This window comes from Opisthocomus hoazin, chromosome 8 (genome assembly GCF_030867145.1).
Source record: "Opisthocomus hoazin isolate bOpiHoa1 chromosome 8, bOpiHoa1.hap1, whole genome shotgun sequence".
NCBI lineage: Eukaryota > Metazoa > Chordata > Aves > Opisthocomiformes > Opisthocomidae > Opisthocomus > Opisthocomus hoazin.
In genome coordinates, this window is record NC_134421.1 from 30,678,486 (window position 1) to 30,693,392 (window position 14,907).

Here is a 14,907-nt window from a genome sequence, read left to right on the forward strand (position 1 = left end):
GCCTATGGTGGGACCAAGAATTCCTCCATGTGGGAAACATCTGGGATGCTGCAGAAGCCTAATACCTTCAAGGACCTGTCCTGAAGCACACACATCTCCCTTGGCCATGACTTAGAAGCAAGCAATTTCTTTAAATTTCTTCATCTTTTAGTTTTAAAATCTTGATAGCGGAGAACTCTTCAGTATCAGTCCCTATATATTAGGAAACAAATATCATGAGGTACGGTATTAAAAAATGAATGCTCTACAAAAAGGAAGATGTGGATAGATTTTGAATAGGGTCACAAATCTGGCTATTGATTTGTATGTTGAGAAGCATCACTGATATAAAGATGTAGGTCCACAAAGATAAAACTATTCAGAGGTTTAATAAAATTATGCTAGCTTTGATGATGTTGTTTATTACACATACAAATAGATATTTCTTACAATCACTAGGCAAATGAGGATTTCGTAATTAATTTTTCCTAAAATTAAAATTTCTTAGAAGTAAAATAATTCATAAATACGACCAATGATAAAGAAATCAATGAGCTTGGAAAACACAGCTTTCCATACTAGAGGCAAATCTGGGTAACTCTTGGCACGAATTAATTTTTCATTAGCTGATATTGCATACAGCTCACTTGAAAATCCCGTTTACTAGGGGCAAGTTTGGGGGCTGGCCAGTGAGAAATTAACCAAGGTACCACAGAAACCACTGTGAGGTGGCTGACCTCAAAGGTTGGTAAATGATAAACTTTAAAGCAACCTTTTGTAACAGGAAAATTAGCTAAATTATAATCTGTCAAGAACATAGTTAAGGGAGCTCTACCAGTAGTATTGGTATTTGGATAAAACTATTCTGACAAAAACGATGTCAGAATATGACTAAACCCCCTGCAAAGTAAAATCTGGACTATCTCAAATAAACTTTCATAAAAAAATAGCAAGGTTTACCAGCAGAGCAAGCAGATTGACTCCACCGTAAGCAGCTATGTGGGACCATGCTTACAAGATCAAAGAAGGATAAAATAATCCCAGGTGAGTGGAAGGCCTGAGGACACTGCTGTGTGACAAGTCTTTTGAGAAGCAACTAGGTCAGACAAGCCGATGATTTATCCAGCTCCCCAAAAAACGGAAAACAACTTTTACAGAAAGTTACAGCACAGCTGAAACTTTGAGAATTTAGTTTTGCGGTGATAAACATGCTCTGGGTCAGTTTTATGAGTGAAGGCAGAGCTGGTTTCGTGTGCAGCCTGTGGGCCTTCCCACCGCCAAGGGAGCAGAAGCAAAGAGCGGCACCCTCCCCGCTCACAGGGCTGCCGAATCGGCAGGGGCAGCGAACGGCAGCTGTTGACACACTTCAACGCTGTTTCCCAGAAATAAACCGTCCCAGTTCTAAGTTGTTGAGCTCAAAATGGCAGAAGCCAGACAAAAAGCTGTCAGGCTGCGGGATCCTCGCTGCCCTCAGGGACCTGGCGTGGTGGCTAGGTGGGAGCTCCTCCCCAGGCCAGCGAGAAGAGGCAATGCCGGAGATATTGGGCAAGCGAGTCGGAAAGAGGAATTTATGTCAGGGAGGTGGGGAAGGACGGTGTTGGGTCCGGAGGACGGCAAGGAGGGTGAAGGGGGCAGTGGGGCTGCTCAGGCACCTGGAGGGACAGGCAGGGTAACAGGGTGAAGGAGTGCAGGACAGCAAGTAGGAATGCGGCAGGGTCGCATGCAGGCTTTATCTTTAAACAGTTCTGAACTATGCCCTCAGGAAAGACACAGACAGAGACAGAGACAGAGAAGAAGAGATCTGCTGAGGAGATAGAACATGTATATGTGTATCTATATATAAAAGAAGTGTGTGTTTATAGGTAATAAATATACATATGCATACTTATAGGTATATTTATAAAATGTATTCATAGAAATAGTCATTATCACAGAAATAAAGTATGCAGTGAAAGTTTTCGTTCTTTCTTTTGATTTCCTTCATTACAAGGTTCATTCCCAAGCGTCGCAGTAATGTCTTCCTTTATATTGTTTCTACAGCAACGGACTTATCGATGTATTTATGTCTGTCTGTCATAGTTACTCTACTTCTGACAGATTGACTAAGTATTAGGCACGAGAAGTATAATTCCTGGACGTCAGACTGTCTCCTAGCTCACTTAGCAGTGCCTTGCCGCTGAAGAGAGTTTTATTTCGCCTCAGCGTGGCCCCTCAGTCACAGAGAGAATTTCCTTTCTTTGAGTTCGGTCAGACCTCACCAGATCTGCAACGCTACGCTCTTCCCTTGGGGATCTCTGCTGTTCATTTTTTATATTCTGTAGGAAATGTTATCAAAAGGGAAAATCTAATCACTTTGGAGGCTACCTGAGGAGATGTGGTAAATAACGTAGCATCGTCACGCGTAATTCCAGCAGGGCTGGGAGCGGGACAGGTTGGACAAGCGAGCACAGGCATTTCACACAATAAATGGAGCCCGCCTGCTCTGACTCATACATCTCTTATTTGTCTGACTTGGAGAGATCTTCCCTCTGCATGTAACCTCCAGCTTCTGAAACAACACTTGCTAGTACTTCTGCTTCTCATTGTGCTCCCTTACCTCTCATTGTGCTCCCTTCCCTCAAAACCTTGACTAAAATTTTTGCTGTGATGCTTGAGGCTGGACTCTCGGTCTTGCTGACAGCGCCCACCACCTTGACCCACAGGAACCAATACTGGCCTCACCCACAGAGCGGGGCTCTGAGATGAGCATAAATGGCGGACAACCTGTCATTCACAATTCACTGCAATTAAACAAAGGAAATCACAAATGGGAAGGAAAAAACCCGCTCTGGAAGCACACTTTCAAGGGAGAGGACAGCTAACCCTGCTCCCCCACAGGCTTGACGTGGAGGTCATTTTCAGCCTCGCGGCACGGGCGACCTGGCCCCACACACCGGCCACCGGGCAGCGCGGGTTGCCCCATCACCCTGCTGCCCGTGCTGCCGGTCCTGCGGCACCCATTTCACGCTCGGCCTGCCGGAAGCCGCTTCGCCGTGTGGAGCTGGCGCTGGAGGTTTTGAGAGGGGCTGCCTGCGCCCAGCTTGCCGGCCTTTGGTCCTGGTGCTCCTGGAGACGGAGCTGGGATGGAGAACCCAAGCCATTCCCTGCCAGGACCAGAGAACCCAAGCTGTCTGTGCCGGAACGGAGCAACCCGGCACTCACAGGGGTGAGGAGAAGCTGATTTGTATTTGATTAATGAAGAGGAGGAGATGAAGCTGCGTCCCCCTCTAGGCACGGGGAGCTCTGCCCACGACCCCGCACCGGGTTGGCCGGGGCGTGAGGGCCCGGCGGACCCGGGGGAGCAGAGCTGTCTTCTGCAGCGGGGCCTGATTGCCGGGAAGGCTATTAAAGCCCTTCCTAATCAGCCCGCGCTGGAGCGGGGGACCCTCCGCCCCGCCCCGAGGGTCGCACCCTGCGCTCCCCGCACTTGGAGGCCCCGGCGGCCCCCGCGGGCGGGGGCGCTCGGGCAGGGCACAACGCGGGGCCGCGGTCGGGCTCCGGCGGGGATGGGGCCGGGCCCCAGGCGCGGCCGGGGGGGCCGGGGCTGCGCGGCGGGAGCGGGGCCGGCGGGGCCGGGCCGGGCCATGGCTCCGCCCCGGCTCCTTAAGGCGCTGCGGGGCCGCGCCGGGCTGAGACGCAGCGAGGCGAGACCTGGGGTGAGTGCCGGGCGGGGACGGGCCTCCGGGGAGCCCCCTCGCCCCGTGGGGCTCGTCCCACCCGTGAGGGCGGTGGCAAAGGGCGGGGGGTCCCGGGGGAAGCGCACGGAGCGGCGGCTGCCCGGAGCACGGCGTCCCCGGCAGCCTCCCGAGCAGGGCGTCCGGAACCCCTCGCGTCCTGCCGGGCTGGGCTCAGCCGGCGGGTGGGCTGGGAAGGGCGTCGCGGGGAGCTGAGCAGGAGGCAGAGGTCTCCTCGGGCAGGCGGCGGCTGCCGATGAACCTGCAGCCGCAAGCCAGAAGCGCTGGTGCCGTGGAGGGCTCGTCTCGGTGTTCGATCCCCGCTGGCGGCCTCCCCGAAGAGCCCCGCGGGCGCGGGGAGGGCTCCGCTCCGGGCCGGGAGCCGGGGCCTGGCGGGGCTCCCGCAGCAGATCCGGGCGGCGAGGGGCCGCGGGCGGTGCTCGGCGGGCGGGAGTGCGGTGCCGGGCTTGGGGCTGCTCCCGGGTACCGGCCGCGTCCCCCGGGGTGCCCTCTGGGCAGTCCCCGCCGTTGGGTAACGGGGGAAATATCGCCGCCCTTCCCACGCCAGCCGTGCGGGGAGCGGTGTGCGGATGGAATGGAAACAACTTCTGCGGAGGAGACCAAGGCCACCTCGAAGTACTGAGTTCGGTTCCCTTTTTGCTTCTCGTTTCATGAGTTCCCAGAGCCCTTATCAGAAGATTTGAGTCAGCTAATGGTTGCCAGACCGTCTAATGCTTCGTCCCCTTTGGGGAGAAGGGGTGGAGCTGCACCCCGTGTTGCCCAATATTATGTGCGAAATCTGTGGCAAAGCTGGAAACTTGAGCCAGGTCCTCAGCTCCAGTGAGCGTGGAAACTAAACAGTTCTTCGCTAACAAAGTGATTAAAATGATTTAGACTCATGTAAACGCACAGAAGAAGAGGGGCATGGGGATGGGGAGAGGAAAAGACAGGAGCAGTTCTTGTACCAAATACCGTTTATGTTTTGGAAAGCATAGAAAGTGAAAAGGAATAACTTCTTTTTCTTTCATTTTTTTTTTTTTTCTCCCAGTCCATGCATTCCTTTTCCGAAGCTTTGTGCAGCCTATGTTCCCTTTAACTAAGGATGCTTTTGCCATGATTGATGTCAGCTGCTGTGCGGTAGCACAGCCAAGCACTTGAATAAAAGAAATGGAATCTTAATTTTTAGACTCTGCAGTTGTGCCAAGAATGACAAAGGCAGAGTGGGAAATGTCATAAAACTAATTTTATGAGCTCGGTCAGGGTATTAGTGCTAAACCATGGAGCAGCAGCGGTGCTAATCCCGTGGAAGCATTAAACAAAGGGATATCTCAGTAATTAGTGTCGGTGTGCAAATGGCACTGCTCAGCCGCTCCGAGGAAGTTTCCTAAGCCTTGGCTAAGGAATGTACCTAAGATGCCTCAATTTAGGTTAATAAACTAATCTTATTTTCCCACATGCCATGAATGGCCGTCTGCTTGTCTTGGACAAGGCTCTTGTAGCAGCTACTTGGCAGCACGTCTGTCTTGGGAGCCACGCAGCCTTCCCTGCGTCCCTCAAACCGCTGAGCTCCTGGCCGGGCTGCCTGGGCACGAGGCTTGTTTGAGCAGCACTGGCAAGGTGGGGTCACTTAATTCGGGCTTAGCCGAGGTGACTTGCGAGTCAGCTCTGCCTTGCCCAGGGAGCGTGAGGCAGCAGCCAGGCGCCCGCTGGACCCCTCGCCCCGCACCGAGGTGTCTCCCCCGTGTCGGTGAGAGCCCTTGGGAGGAGGGGGATCGTGGAGCTAAGTGCTCCTCTCCGGCTCCCCGGGCCGTGGCAGCGATTCCAGTCCCTCTCTGTTGGCCGTGGGGACAAGTGGGGATGGGTAGTGATCTGTTTCTGGCCCCGGGGGATGAGCGGCAAAGCTGACTGAAGGCAGCAGGCTGTGGGCGTTGTGTGGGGATGCTGTCGTGTGTCTCTTCTCCCTGTCTGGCTGGTATAGCAGAGCTAAGGGTTACTGAAGGTGAGCTGTGCCGAGAGAAGTCAGAAGCTCCCGATAAATTCCTTCTTTCCTTCCTTCCCTGGCAGCGGACCCGTGTTGCAGTGCTGCTGTGGGGAGCCTGCTGGGAAGGGATGGTGCTGCTGGTGAGGCAGGGGGGCACAAGGTGCCCGCGGGGCTGCTGGTGGGCAGACCCCTGGTCCTCACCCAGAAACCCTGTGTGAAAAAAGGGTTGGTGAGGAGCAGGCGGGCGATGAGGGCTGAGCAGCTCCGCTGGGTCAGACTCACGGAGTCGACGACCCTCTCTGTGGCTGCTGTTGGCCTCCGTGCTTAAGAGAGGTGGTGGTGGTGGTGGTGGTGAGGGGCAGCAAACCAGGATTAACCAATGGTCGCAAGTCAAGGGCAGGTCAGCCATGACTGGGAGATGGGCCTTCAGCAAGGAGTGCTACGTTAGCTCGTGGTGGTGGCGGGAGGAGGAAGGACCCAGAAAAGCCAAAGGTAGTGGTCAGTGCTCTGCTTTGGGGCTTTAACTCAGGACGGTTACTGGGAGGAGCAGGAGGAGCTCCCAGTCGAGCTGGGTGGGAGCTGCTGGTGGTGATGGCACGAGCGCAGGGGAGCTGGGGAGGGGGCAGCTCATCTTGGGGCGGGATGGTCGCTGCTTCTGGCTTAGTGCAGGAGGCTGTGCCCAAGGCTGTAGTCTGAGATGATGGGTGATGGTGCCTGTCCGCCCCACTAGCCTTCTGAGCGTCCATTGCAGGTAATGCATGAGAGGGAGTTTTGCTTTATTTTAAAGCAGCTGTGGCCCCTTGAGCAGTTGCGTTTGGTTCACGTACCTGTCTGGTAAAGGCGCAGTTCATGTAACGGTGGTGGAGTCCCTGGGAAATAATCCCCCTTAACCTTCTTTGAAGTGTACGTGTGATCTCAAAGGAGTTCAGAATGTCCCTACAGCCCTAAGAAGTGGCTCTCCGGTGGGGTGAACCTTGGCTTGTGCTGCATCCCAGACGACGGGCCCGGCAGTAAAACAGAATGCCGTTGTTGGCACAACTGGTTCGCTTCCATCAGGCGAGAGGCCCGGCGTTAATGAAGCGTAGAAACTGAAATTATATCCGTCTGGGGGGCCATCCGCTTGGGGTACAGCAAAGCCCTTGTGCATGAGACTGTAATTTGTGCATGTCCAATTTATGTAACTTTCAAAACCCTGGGCAGGGGCGGGAGGACACGTCCCGTGAAGGCTGTGTCTCTGTCTTGCTGCGCGGCATCAGTGGCCGCTGTTCCCCCTGCCAGCCCGTCTGCTGTTACAAACAGCCGCAGAGAGCCCGCCTAAGCCTCGAAGTCTGGTCTGGGTCTGAAGGGCTGGGAAGCTGGGCTGAGCGTGACCGCTTCTCACGCGGCGGAAGGCCACGTTTCCAAACAGCTGACGAAAGCGCGGGCTGGTGCGCCGACAGACAGCCTTGGCAGACCCAGTCTGAAGGAGCCCGTAACCCGGGCTGCCCTCGAGCCGGGGCGGTGGGGGGCCCCGCGGTTAACAAAACTCTCCCCTTCTCCCCTCCGGCCTGGCCGGGCACGCAGAGCCGCCATGCCGAACTGGGGAGGAGGCAACAAGTGCGGCGCCTGCTGCCGCACCGTCTACCACGCCGAGGAGGTGCAGTGCGACGGCCGCAGCTTCCACCGGTGCTGCTTCCTCTGCAGTGAGTATTCCCCTGCGGAACCTCTCCTGGAGCAGCTGGGGGGTCAGCCACCGAGGTGCTGGTCCACCGGCGACGGCCCAGGCTCGGCCGGTGGGGACGGCAGTGGCCGGAGATGGCTTTGTCCATCACGTGTTGGGCTTGACTCCTGCTTCCCCACGTGCTTCCTGGGCCTGGTGGTGCTGAGGAAGAGCTCGTCTTCTGGAGGGACATTGTCCTACCTGCCCAGCATGGGAGGGGTGGGATGTGCCTCCTGGAGCAGAGCACATCATGCTTTTCTCCTCCGTTTGCCCCCGTCCCAGCCTGCTCTTCAAGAGTCTAAGGAATCTTCGGGGTGGGAACCTGGCTTAAGCATTGCTCTCACAGAGGAGAAAGCCTGGTGGCAGAGCCCCGTTTGCACTGGTCTGAGCCGAGGGGGACTTTTCCTGGTGGTCCCGGGGCCAGCAGCAGCTGCCGGAGCAGTTGCCAGAGCCCTGCCCTGCAGTCCCATGTGGACCGGGACACCAGCGTGCCTGAGCCCAGCCGAGCTGTCGATGCTTGGGCACAGCCAGAAGCCGTTCTTGGCACAGGGGCCTGTGGGTTATTGCAGATGAAAGGAGTCCAAAGCGATATTTTCCAGTCCAACCAGCAAGCCCAGCGAGGCATTGAAAATCGCTTTCTCTGCTGAAAAGACCTCTGCTTAGATGAAGGGAACAAAGGGTCGCTCTGAATCCCAGGCTCCGACTTTGCCAACAGCCAGCCTGTCTGTCTGAATCGGAGAGTTTTACCTGGTTACAAACACGAGGTACTGTTTGGTCCCGCTTTCTGGTGTTCAGTGCCTACGGGCAGAGCTCGGGCTTAGCCCTCTTCATGCGAGCCACGGCCACAACTGTCCCTCCCAAACTAGTTTGCCGCTGGCCTGTAGCGTGACGTCAGCGCACTGTGCTGGCGCGCAAGCCTCCGCGCACCTCCGCTGCTTTCCCTGAGCTCTACAGCAGTCGCAAAGAAAAGATTAGATGTCTCGGCTGCCTCCTTTTCAGCCTTTTATGGGAGTTGCTATTAAAAGAAACCTGGAACTCGCAGTCAGACAATGGCCGTAGTGTGTCTGAGTATTTGCTTTTCCTGAGTGCGTAGTTCTGTTGGGGTTAAAGTCTGCAGGCTTAGCAAACATGCATTAGTTGATTTACTTATTGGATATTTGTGTCTTATAAAAAGAAACTTGGAGCTAATGAATGCCATAAGCAAAGGTCACCCTGTATTTTGGGGACTTGAAAATTCTTTTTAAACAAAAAATTCATAAGGCTTTTTTCTTTTTTTTTTATTTTTTCCTCCCCAGATTCTTTGTGAAGGGCACAATGCCGTTGCAGACGGAAAGAGCGTGCCAGTTGGGATACAAAAGGAGATTTAAGAAGGAAATAGTTCTGCCTTCTGCTGTAACCTTGAGCAGAGTGCTTGCATTGTGCTGAGGGACAGTGTAGGAGTGCCAGAAAAGCACAGTCCCTCCAGTGACAGCTGTGCAAAAGGTCCCAGCTCTGCCCCAAACCAGTACCGAGGCAGGGAAAGGCCTTGGAGCGGGTTTTTTCCCCAACCCCACCCTGGCCAAAAGGGCAGGACAGGGGCTCTTCTTCACCGATAGACTTTCGCTTCGTGCTGTATGGCATCTGTCAAGGGAAACTGCTGACTGCACTATCTGGGTTTCTGAGCAGCCCCATTCATCAAACCCCAGCAAGTTTCCAGGCTGTAAATGTCACGGAGAGGTGGGAGGGAATAGGGCCCTTTGCAGGGCTAAGCAGAACTCACTAATTCAAACGACAACCTGCCCCCTGTAATCTCTGGCAGTCCCACAACCCGATAGGAAGAATTGTGGACAAGGAAACCCAGAACATCACTTCTCACTTGATTTTTGGCTTACTGCATGTGCTGATGGAAACAGTCCCTTAAGGCAGGTTAACTTTTTTTTTTTTTCTTCCCTCCTCCAGTGGTCTGCCGGAAAAACTTGGACAGCACAACTGTAGCGATTCATGATGCCGAAGTTTACTGCAAATCTTGCTATGGAAAAAAGTACGGCCCGAAAGGTTACGGGTACGGCCAAGGGGCAGGCACGCTGAACATGGACAGGGGAGAGAGGCTCGGCATCAAGCCCGAGAGGTGAGTGAACCGAGCCAGGGGGGTCTGTGACCCTCGCCCTTCAGCACGGTTTTCAGAGCAGCTTGTCAGGGTAGATTCCATTTAGTTCGCGTTGTCTGGAATAGGAATGCTGCAAAATGCCCCAGCGTAACTGGATGCAGGGCATTTACCCCACGGTGCACAAAGCTTCCGGTGGTGACTATGCACGTAGGCTCTGTGCGAGCAGGAGTCGGTGCAGCTAAAGGTGCACCAGCGCTACGTGTGAGCCGTAGGGGACCAGATTATGGAGATGCTGATGGCTCTGCACGAGCTCGCAGAGGTGCCGGTGGGTCTCGAGTCACCCTCCTAAGTAAGCTGCGAATGCAAATGTTCAGCACGTTCTGGCAGGGATGGATTCGGAGAGCTGAGAGGCTGGGGCTATAAGGAGAGTGAGTTTTTTAACTGGCAAATAAAGAACCATTTGTGCTTAATTATAGCCCAAACCAAAAGGCCTATTAAACAGTAAACATTCCTAGTCTGATTAAGTTCTTGCTGCAAAGCTAAGCATGTGGAAAGAAGCTGAGCTATGCCTCACAGCTTGCTTCATGCAAGTTCCCGAATTATTGCTGGATGTTTATATGATGTATGCTGGCTGGCCAGGTTCAGTGATCACTTCAGGTTCCAGATTATGATCAGTGGACAGGAATTTAACAGAATTATTTGTAGCTTACTGTCTGGTAAACCCATGTCCTGAGACAGAATTCAGCACTTCTAGAGAAATGAAAAGGTGAAGGCTTCTTGGAAAACTAGCTCTTACAGTAGCTTCATTTTGTCCTTTGAAGTATGGCCTTTCTCTTCTTGTGTTTTTTTTTTGTTTGTTTGTTTCTCTGGTTTTTTTTCCCTACCAAATGTAACTGGATAGCCTTTATGGTAATTAACCTCTCCAGTTTTCCAAAAATAGTGTATTCTGCACTGTGTGTTGGATGTTGCTCTGTTAGTGTTGTTAAGAAGAGCAAGAGGTCATTTAGTAAAAGCGTAAAGACAGCAAGTGTCCCGTTTCTTTCAGCACACCCTCTCCCCACCGACCCACCACGAATCCCAACACTTCAAAGTTCGCTCAGAAGTTCGGAGGGGCAGAGAAGTGCTCTAGGTGCGGCGATTCTGTTTATGCGGCAGAGAAAGTAATAGGAGCTGGAAAGGTAAGGAACCCCGTGTGCTGCTTCGTACCCGCTACGCGGACTTTAAAGTGAGGAAGGTGCGTTAGGCGGGAACCAGCGGTGGGGCAGAGTTACCTTAAAATTGCATTTCTTAGCATTGAGAATAGTCAAATAAATCCACTTCATTGACCAAAAAGCTCTTGAAATGCAGGGTGATGAGCGCTCACCTTGGATTTCAGAGGTGAAGCTTCACTACCGTCTCGTGCCAGGGACTCAAAGCAGACTCCCGGAGCGCTCTGCCCCTGGGAGAGGGACAGGCTTGTGGTGTGCAGCTTATGGTGGAGGCTGAATGCTTCAGCAGAAAGGGGATGTTCGCTGCAAACACGCGTAAAGCTGTGGGGCAGTCTGCCAGCTGTCCGACTTGCTACAGAGAGCCAAGATCCGCTCTGCTTTGATTAGAGCAAGCCCAGACCTTTCAAAATGCCACCCCAAGTGGGATGCTGTGCGGGATGCGGGGCTTTGGGCCACTCGCAGAAATGCAGGCACTCTCACCTGCTACTGGTGGACTTGAACTTGTCTTTATGGCGCCAGTCTTCTGTGAACAATACTGATGCAGGCATCTACAGTTAGTTAATGCATTTTTTTTTACCAACTCAGGCATTCTGTGTATTTAAAATTATCTTTTTTTATTCCTTTTTTTCCCCCTGGCCCCCAGCCGTGGCACAAAAACTGCTTCCGATGTGCCAAGTGTGGAAAAAGCCTAGAATCTACAACCCTAACTGAAAAAGAGGGAGAAATCTATTGTAAAGGTGAGGAAGGAAACAAAGATCATTCGTTTATGGTTCAGGACAGATGCTGAATTTATTCCTGGTGTAAGAAACTTTTGGGTTCCTGTCAAGATGGAAGTGCTGTATAAGTCAAAGGATAGAGCTGAGAAATGAAATTAATGTTACTGAAGCTGCTGCTGTAGCTTACATCTGCATCAAGCAAAACATTACATACTGAGAAATGCAGCAGCAGCCCATGCTCTCGGCCGGGGTCGGAGAGCAGATCAGAGTAAGCGCATGAGCTAGCAAGCATCCTGCCGTGCCTCCTTGTGTGGTGTCGCGGACATAAGCTTGATCCCCACCCAGTGGTTCGATGACAAGATGTATCTTAGCCGATACCCAGCTACAGAGCCAACCTCTGAATTGCGTTCACAGAGTAGGTTGGGAGCTACACGGACCGAACAACCGTGGCTACTGCCATGGCAGCTCCACAGCTTAACACTGTGTTTTTAAGCATTGCTTCCGATGGGGATGTGCTGGTGACTAACGGGAGGCAGCTGAGGGGCTAAGCCTAGACAGTGCTGCTCTCGATTAATGAGCCAGAAGCCTCAGCTACTACACATTCATCTTTCTCGCAGGTTGTTACGCGAAGAACTTTGGCCCCAAGGGATTTGGGTATGGCCAGGGAGCGGGCGCCCTTGTTCATGCCCAGTGAGGGGGCACAGCTCTAACCCCTTACGGCTCTGCTGAGATCCTGCTACAAGAAAGAAGAGAGTTTCCTCAATGTTCCTAGTTACTAACTACTGTGAAACAGATACTAGTTACTGTAGTGCTTGGGCATACCTTCAGCAGCTGATTTTTTTTTTTTTTTTAAAACAGCACTGCTTTTTTCCTTGCTTTGTGTATCACACTGTAAACACTTTTAATACCGAGAACCAATTTAATAAAGCTTTGCTTGTTGATATATCCTAAAGCCAAGTGTTACAAGCTTTGTTAGCAACAAATGATAAGCACGGGGAGTGTTGTTGGGGTGCATCAGGGTTGGAGATGTGATGCTATGGACTTGGTACAGACCATCACTGAAAGCCCATGACTGAAAGCTGGACATACATCACACTGGTCATGGCCTTCAGAGGTGAATGAGCATCCTCTAGCATCACACCATTGCATGCATGTGCGAGGGATCTAGCTGCTCACTGCACAGAAGCAGTAAGTCTTCGCCTCCCGCTCCGTGCAGTGACGCAGCTCCGAAAGCGACAGCCTGGAAGTAGCTGTGTGCCCACATGACTGCCTGCCTCTGCCACACAGTCTCTAGTGCATGGAAACCAAACCTTTTTCGCCGTAGTATTTTGTGGGGTTGCAGCTGCTGTTGTATGGAGGAGTTACAATGCACAGGACTTACCGTGCGGAAGGGGTGCTCTGCCAAGACAGCTGCAGATTAATACCATCCCTGCTCAGCAGCTGGCCAGGCACTGGGCTATCACATCAACCTCAGGTTATAAGAGCAGCTTTTGGCCTCTTCTCAGTAGTGCTAGGAGCCTCAGCTCCCTGGAAGTGTGGGGGGGAGGGTTTCAGCCTCCTGAGGACAGCGTCTGACAAGGCAGCTGCAGCACAAACAGCAGCATAAAATTCTGACTTTAAACACTCTGGTAGAAAATGTGACTGGGGCTCCAGTTGATGGGCAAGGAGCAACAGCAACTGAACATGTCAAATGCATCATAGCGCTGCTCCGTGTGAACACACCAGCTGGGTGGAAGCTGTAACCGTCGGGGTCCTTGCTTCTGCCAACGTCACTTTATTAGCAGCAGCTCCGAAAGGTCTACAATTAGGAGCCAACTCCTTTTGCCTTAGCCAGATCTTGAGCGGAAAGCTCACAGAAGAGCTTGGCTTCGTCTCGGGGCTGGAGCAGCTCCCACCACGAGCACCTGCAATTGCACTTCTTGTGAAGCAAACAGGAGTCACCTCCTCAACAGGAGACCCAGGACCAGCCCACCACAACTGCCTCGTGTGAGAATGACCTACATAAGCCTAAAACCGTGATGCAAAAAATCACCCAGTTTGAGGCAAGTTGCCCTCTTTTTATAGAAATAACCAGTATTTAGTATGAACAACTTCATAATTTTTATTCTTTTGTTTTTAAATCTGGGCCTAAGTTTCTTGAGCACCTGAAGCAGACCTTCAGCGGCATGCTGAGGCTCCACCGCCAAGTTCCTTCTGCAAAGCTCCCGGCCTCCTGGGGCATGCAGCAAGGAGCGGAGCACAGGAGATCCGGGCACCGACGCCTCTGCAGAGCACCAGCCGTGCCTGGGAGGAGCACGCCCGAGCCCCAGTGGGGAACAGCGGCTGCAGGAGCGTCCTTCCGTCCTCGCCAGCCAAGCGCACGCTACCACGCGGCGAAGGCTTCGCCAGAGCCAGAGGCCGACCACAGCCCGTGGGCAAGGCACCAGCTCCCTGTCCCCGTGGCTGCAGCCCATGGGGTGCTCTCGGGTGGAAGGGGAGGTTCGGTTTCAACTCTCATCATGCCTGATAGAAGCTAATTAAAGAAAGGGTGAGATCTGAAACTCTGTCTGGCTTGGGAAGCAGGCTGATACTATTTTGGGGAAAAAAAAAGCCTTGGTGGAATAAATTCATGGAGACACATGCAAGACTGGGAATGCTGCAATAAAACAGTGAGCAAGTGTGTCAGCGCGGTCTAAGGCAGAGTTTCCAGCAACATCTACGACGGCGGTCTGTGGCAGCGAAGCAGTGCAAGCCTAAAGCCTAATTAGAAAAATACGTACTAGTCACGATAATACAGAAAGAGCATTTTGTATCGGTTACACAGGAACAACGTGGATATGAGGAAGAACAGCCAGCCGGCTCAAAACGTGAGCCAAGAGCTCGTACAGTTCACAGAGAGGGAAAGATGGCAGCTGACAAAGGCAGCGGCCAGGCAGAAGCAGCGCACGTTTCAGGTGGGAGCGAGAGAGTAACAGCGCAGCCCGGGAAATCTGGGCGGAAACCTTTGGTCCTGCTCCTCACACTGACCATCCTAGGAACTGTTTGCCAACTTGACGCGCGCGCGGGAAGGGCTGATCTCCTCCGACTCTTCCAACCTGAGCAAGGACAGCTCTAGCTCAGAAGCAGTATCCAAGGCCTCAGCAGCCGAGGACGTGAAGACAACAACAATATCCCCCCCTTTCCACAGCCTTGTTACCCGATGGAAGTGCTTCCTCTTCTCAGGAACAGCATTATAAAATGCTGAGTGGCACCGTTCAACAGACAGAAACCAAAATGACGCTCTTGACACACTACTGAGCAGATGAAACTGCTTGCCAGTAGCTGATGTAGCTGCCGTAGTGGATCTCAACCCACCACATCGGCAGAGTTGGCAGGTGCAATTTACACTGACAAAAACGGGCACCTAACACATTGTTCATTTACCTATGAAAACAGCTTTCAATTCTCAGAAAAATGAACTGTAGAAGTGATCGGAAGTCATTTAAACTGCTAGAAATCAAGGGCTTTCCTTGCATTTCCCGGAGAGAGTCATAGCGATAACTCACA

General features: G+C 52.8%; 1 protein-coding gene across 1 annotated transcript; it reads left to right on the top strand.

Moving 5' to 3' along the window:
• Positions 1-3,598: 3,598 nt before the first annotated feature.
• On the top strand, positions 3,599-12,334 carry CSRP2 (cysteine and glycine rich protein 2). Its single transcript, XM_075428541.1, has 6 exons — positions 3,599-3,674; positions 7,237-7,355; positions 9,311-9,479; positions 10,504-10,636; positions 11,310-11,403; positions 12,000-12,334. Exons 2-6 carry the CDS (start codon positions 7,244-7,246, stop codon positions 12,074-12,076), a joined length of 585 nt encoding a protein of 194 aa, XP_075284656.1. The 5' UTR covers positions 3,599-3,674; positions 7,237-7,243; the 3' UTR covers positions 12,077-12,334.
• Positions 12,335-14,907: the final 2,573 nt, after the last annotated feature.

Bases quoted from the DNA above. Each gene is read 5' to 3' on its own strand.
- CSRP2 (XM_075428541.1), top strand. From the start codon at position 7,244: ATGCCGAACTGGGGAGGAGGCAACAAGTGCGGCGCCTGCTGCCGCACC. The intron at 7,356-9,310 runs GTGAGTATTCCC...TCCCTCCTCCAG, and splicing joins CCGGTGCTGCTTCCTCTGCA to TGGTCTGCCGGAAAAACTTG. The intron at 9,480-10,503 runs GTGAGTGAACCG...CGTTTCTTTCAG, and splicing joins CTCGGCATCAAGCCCGAGAG to CACACCCTCTCCCCACCGAC.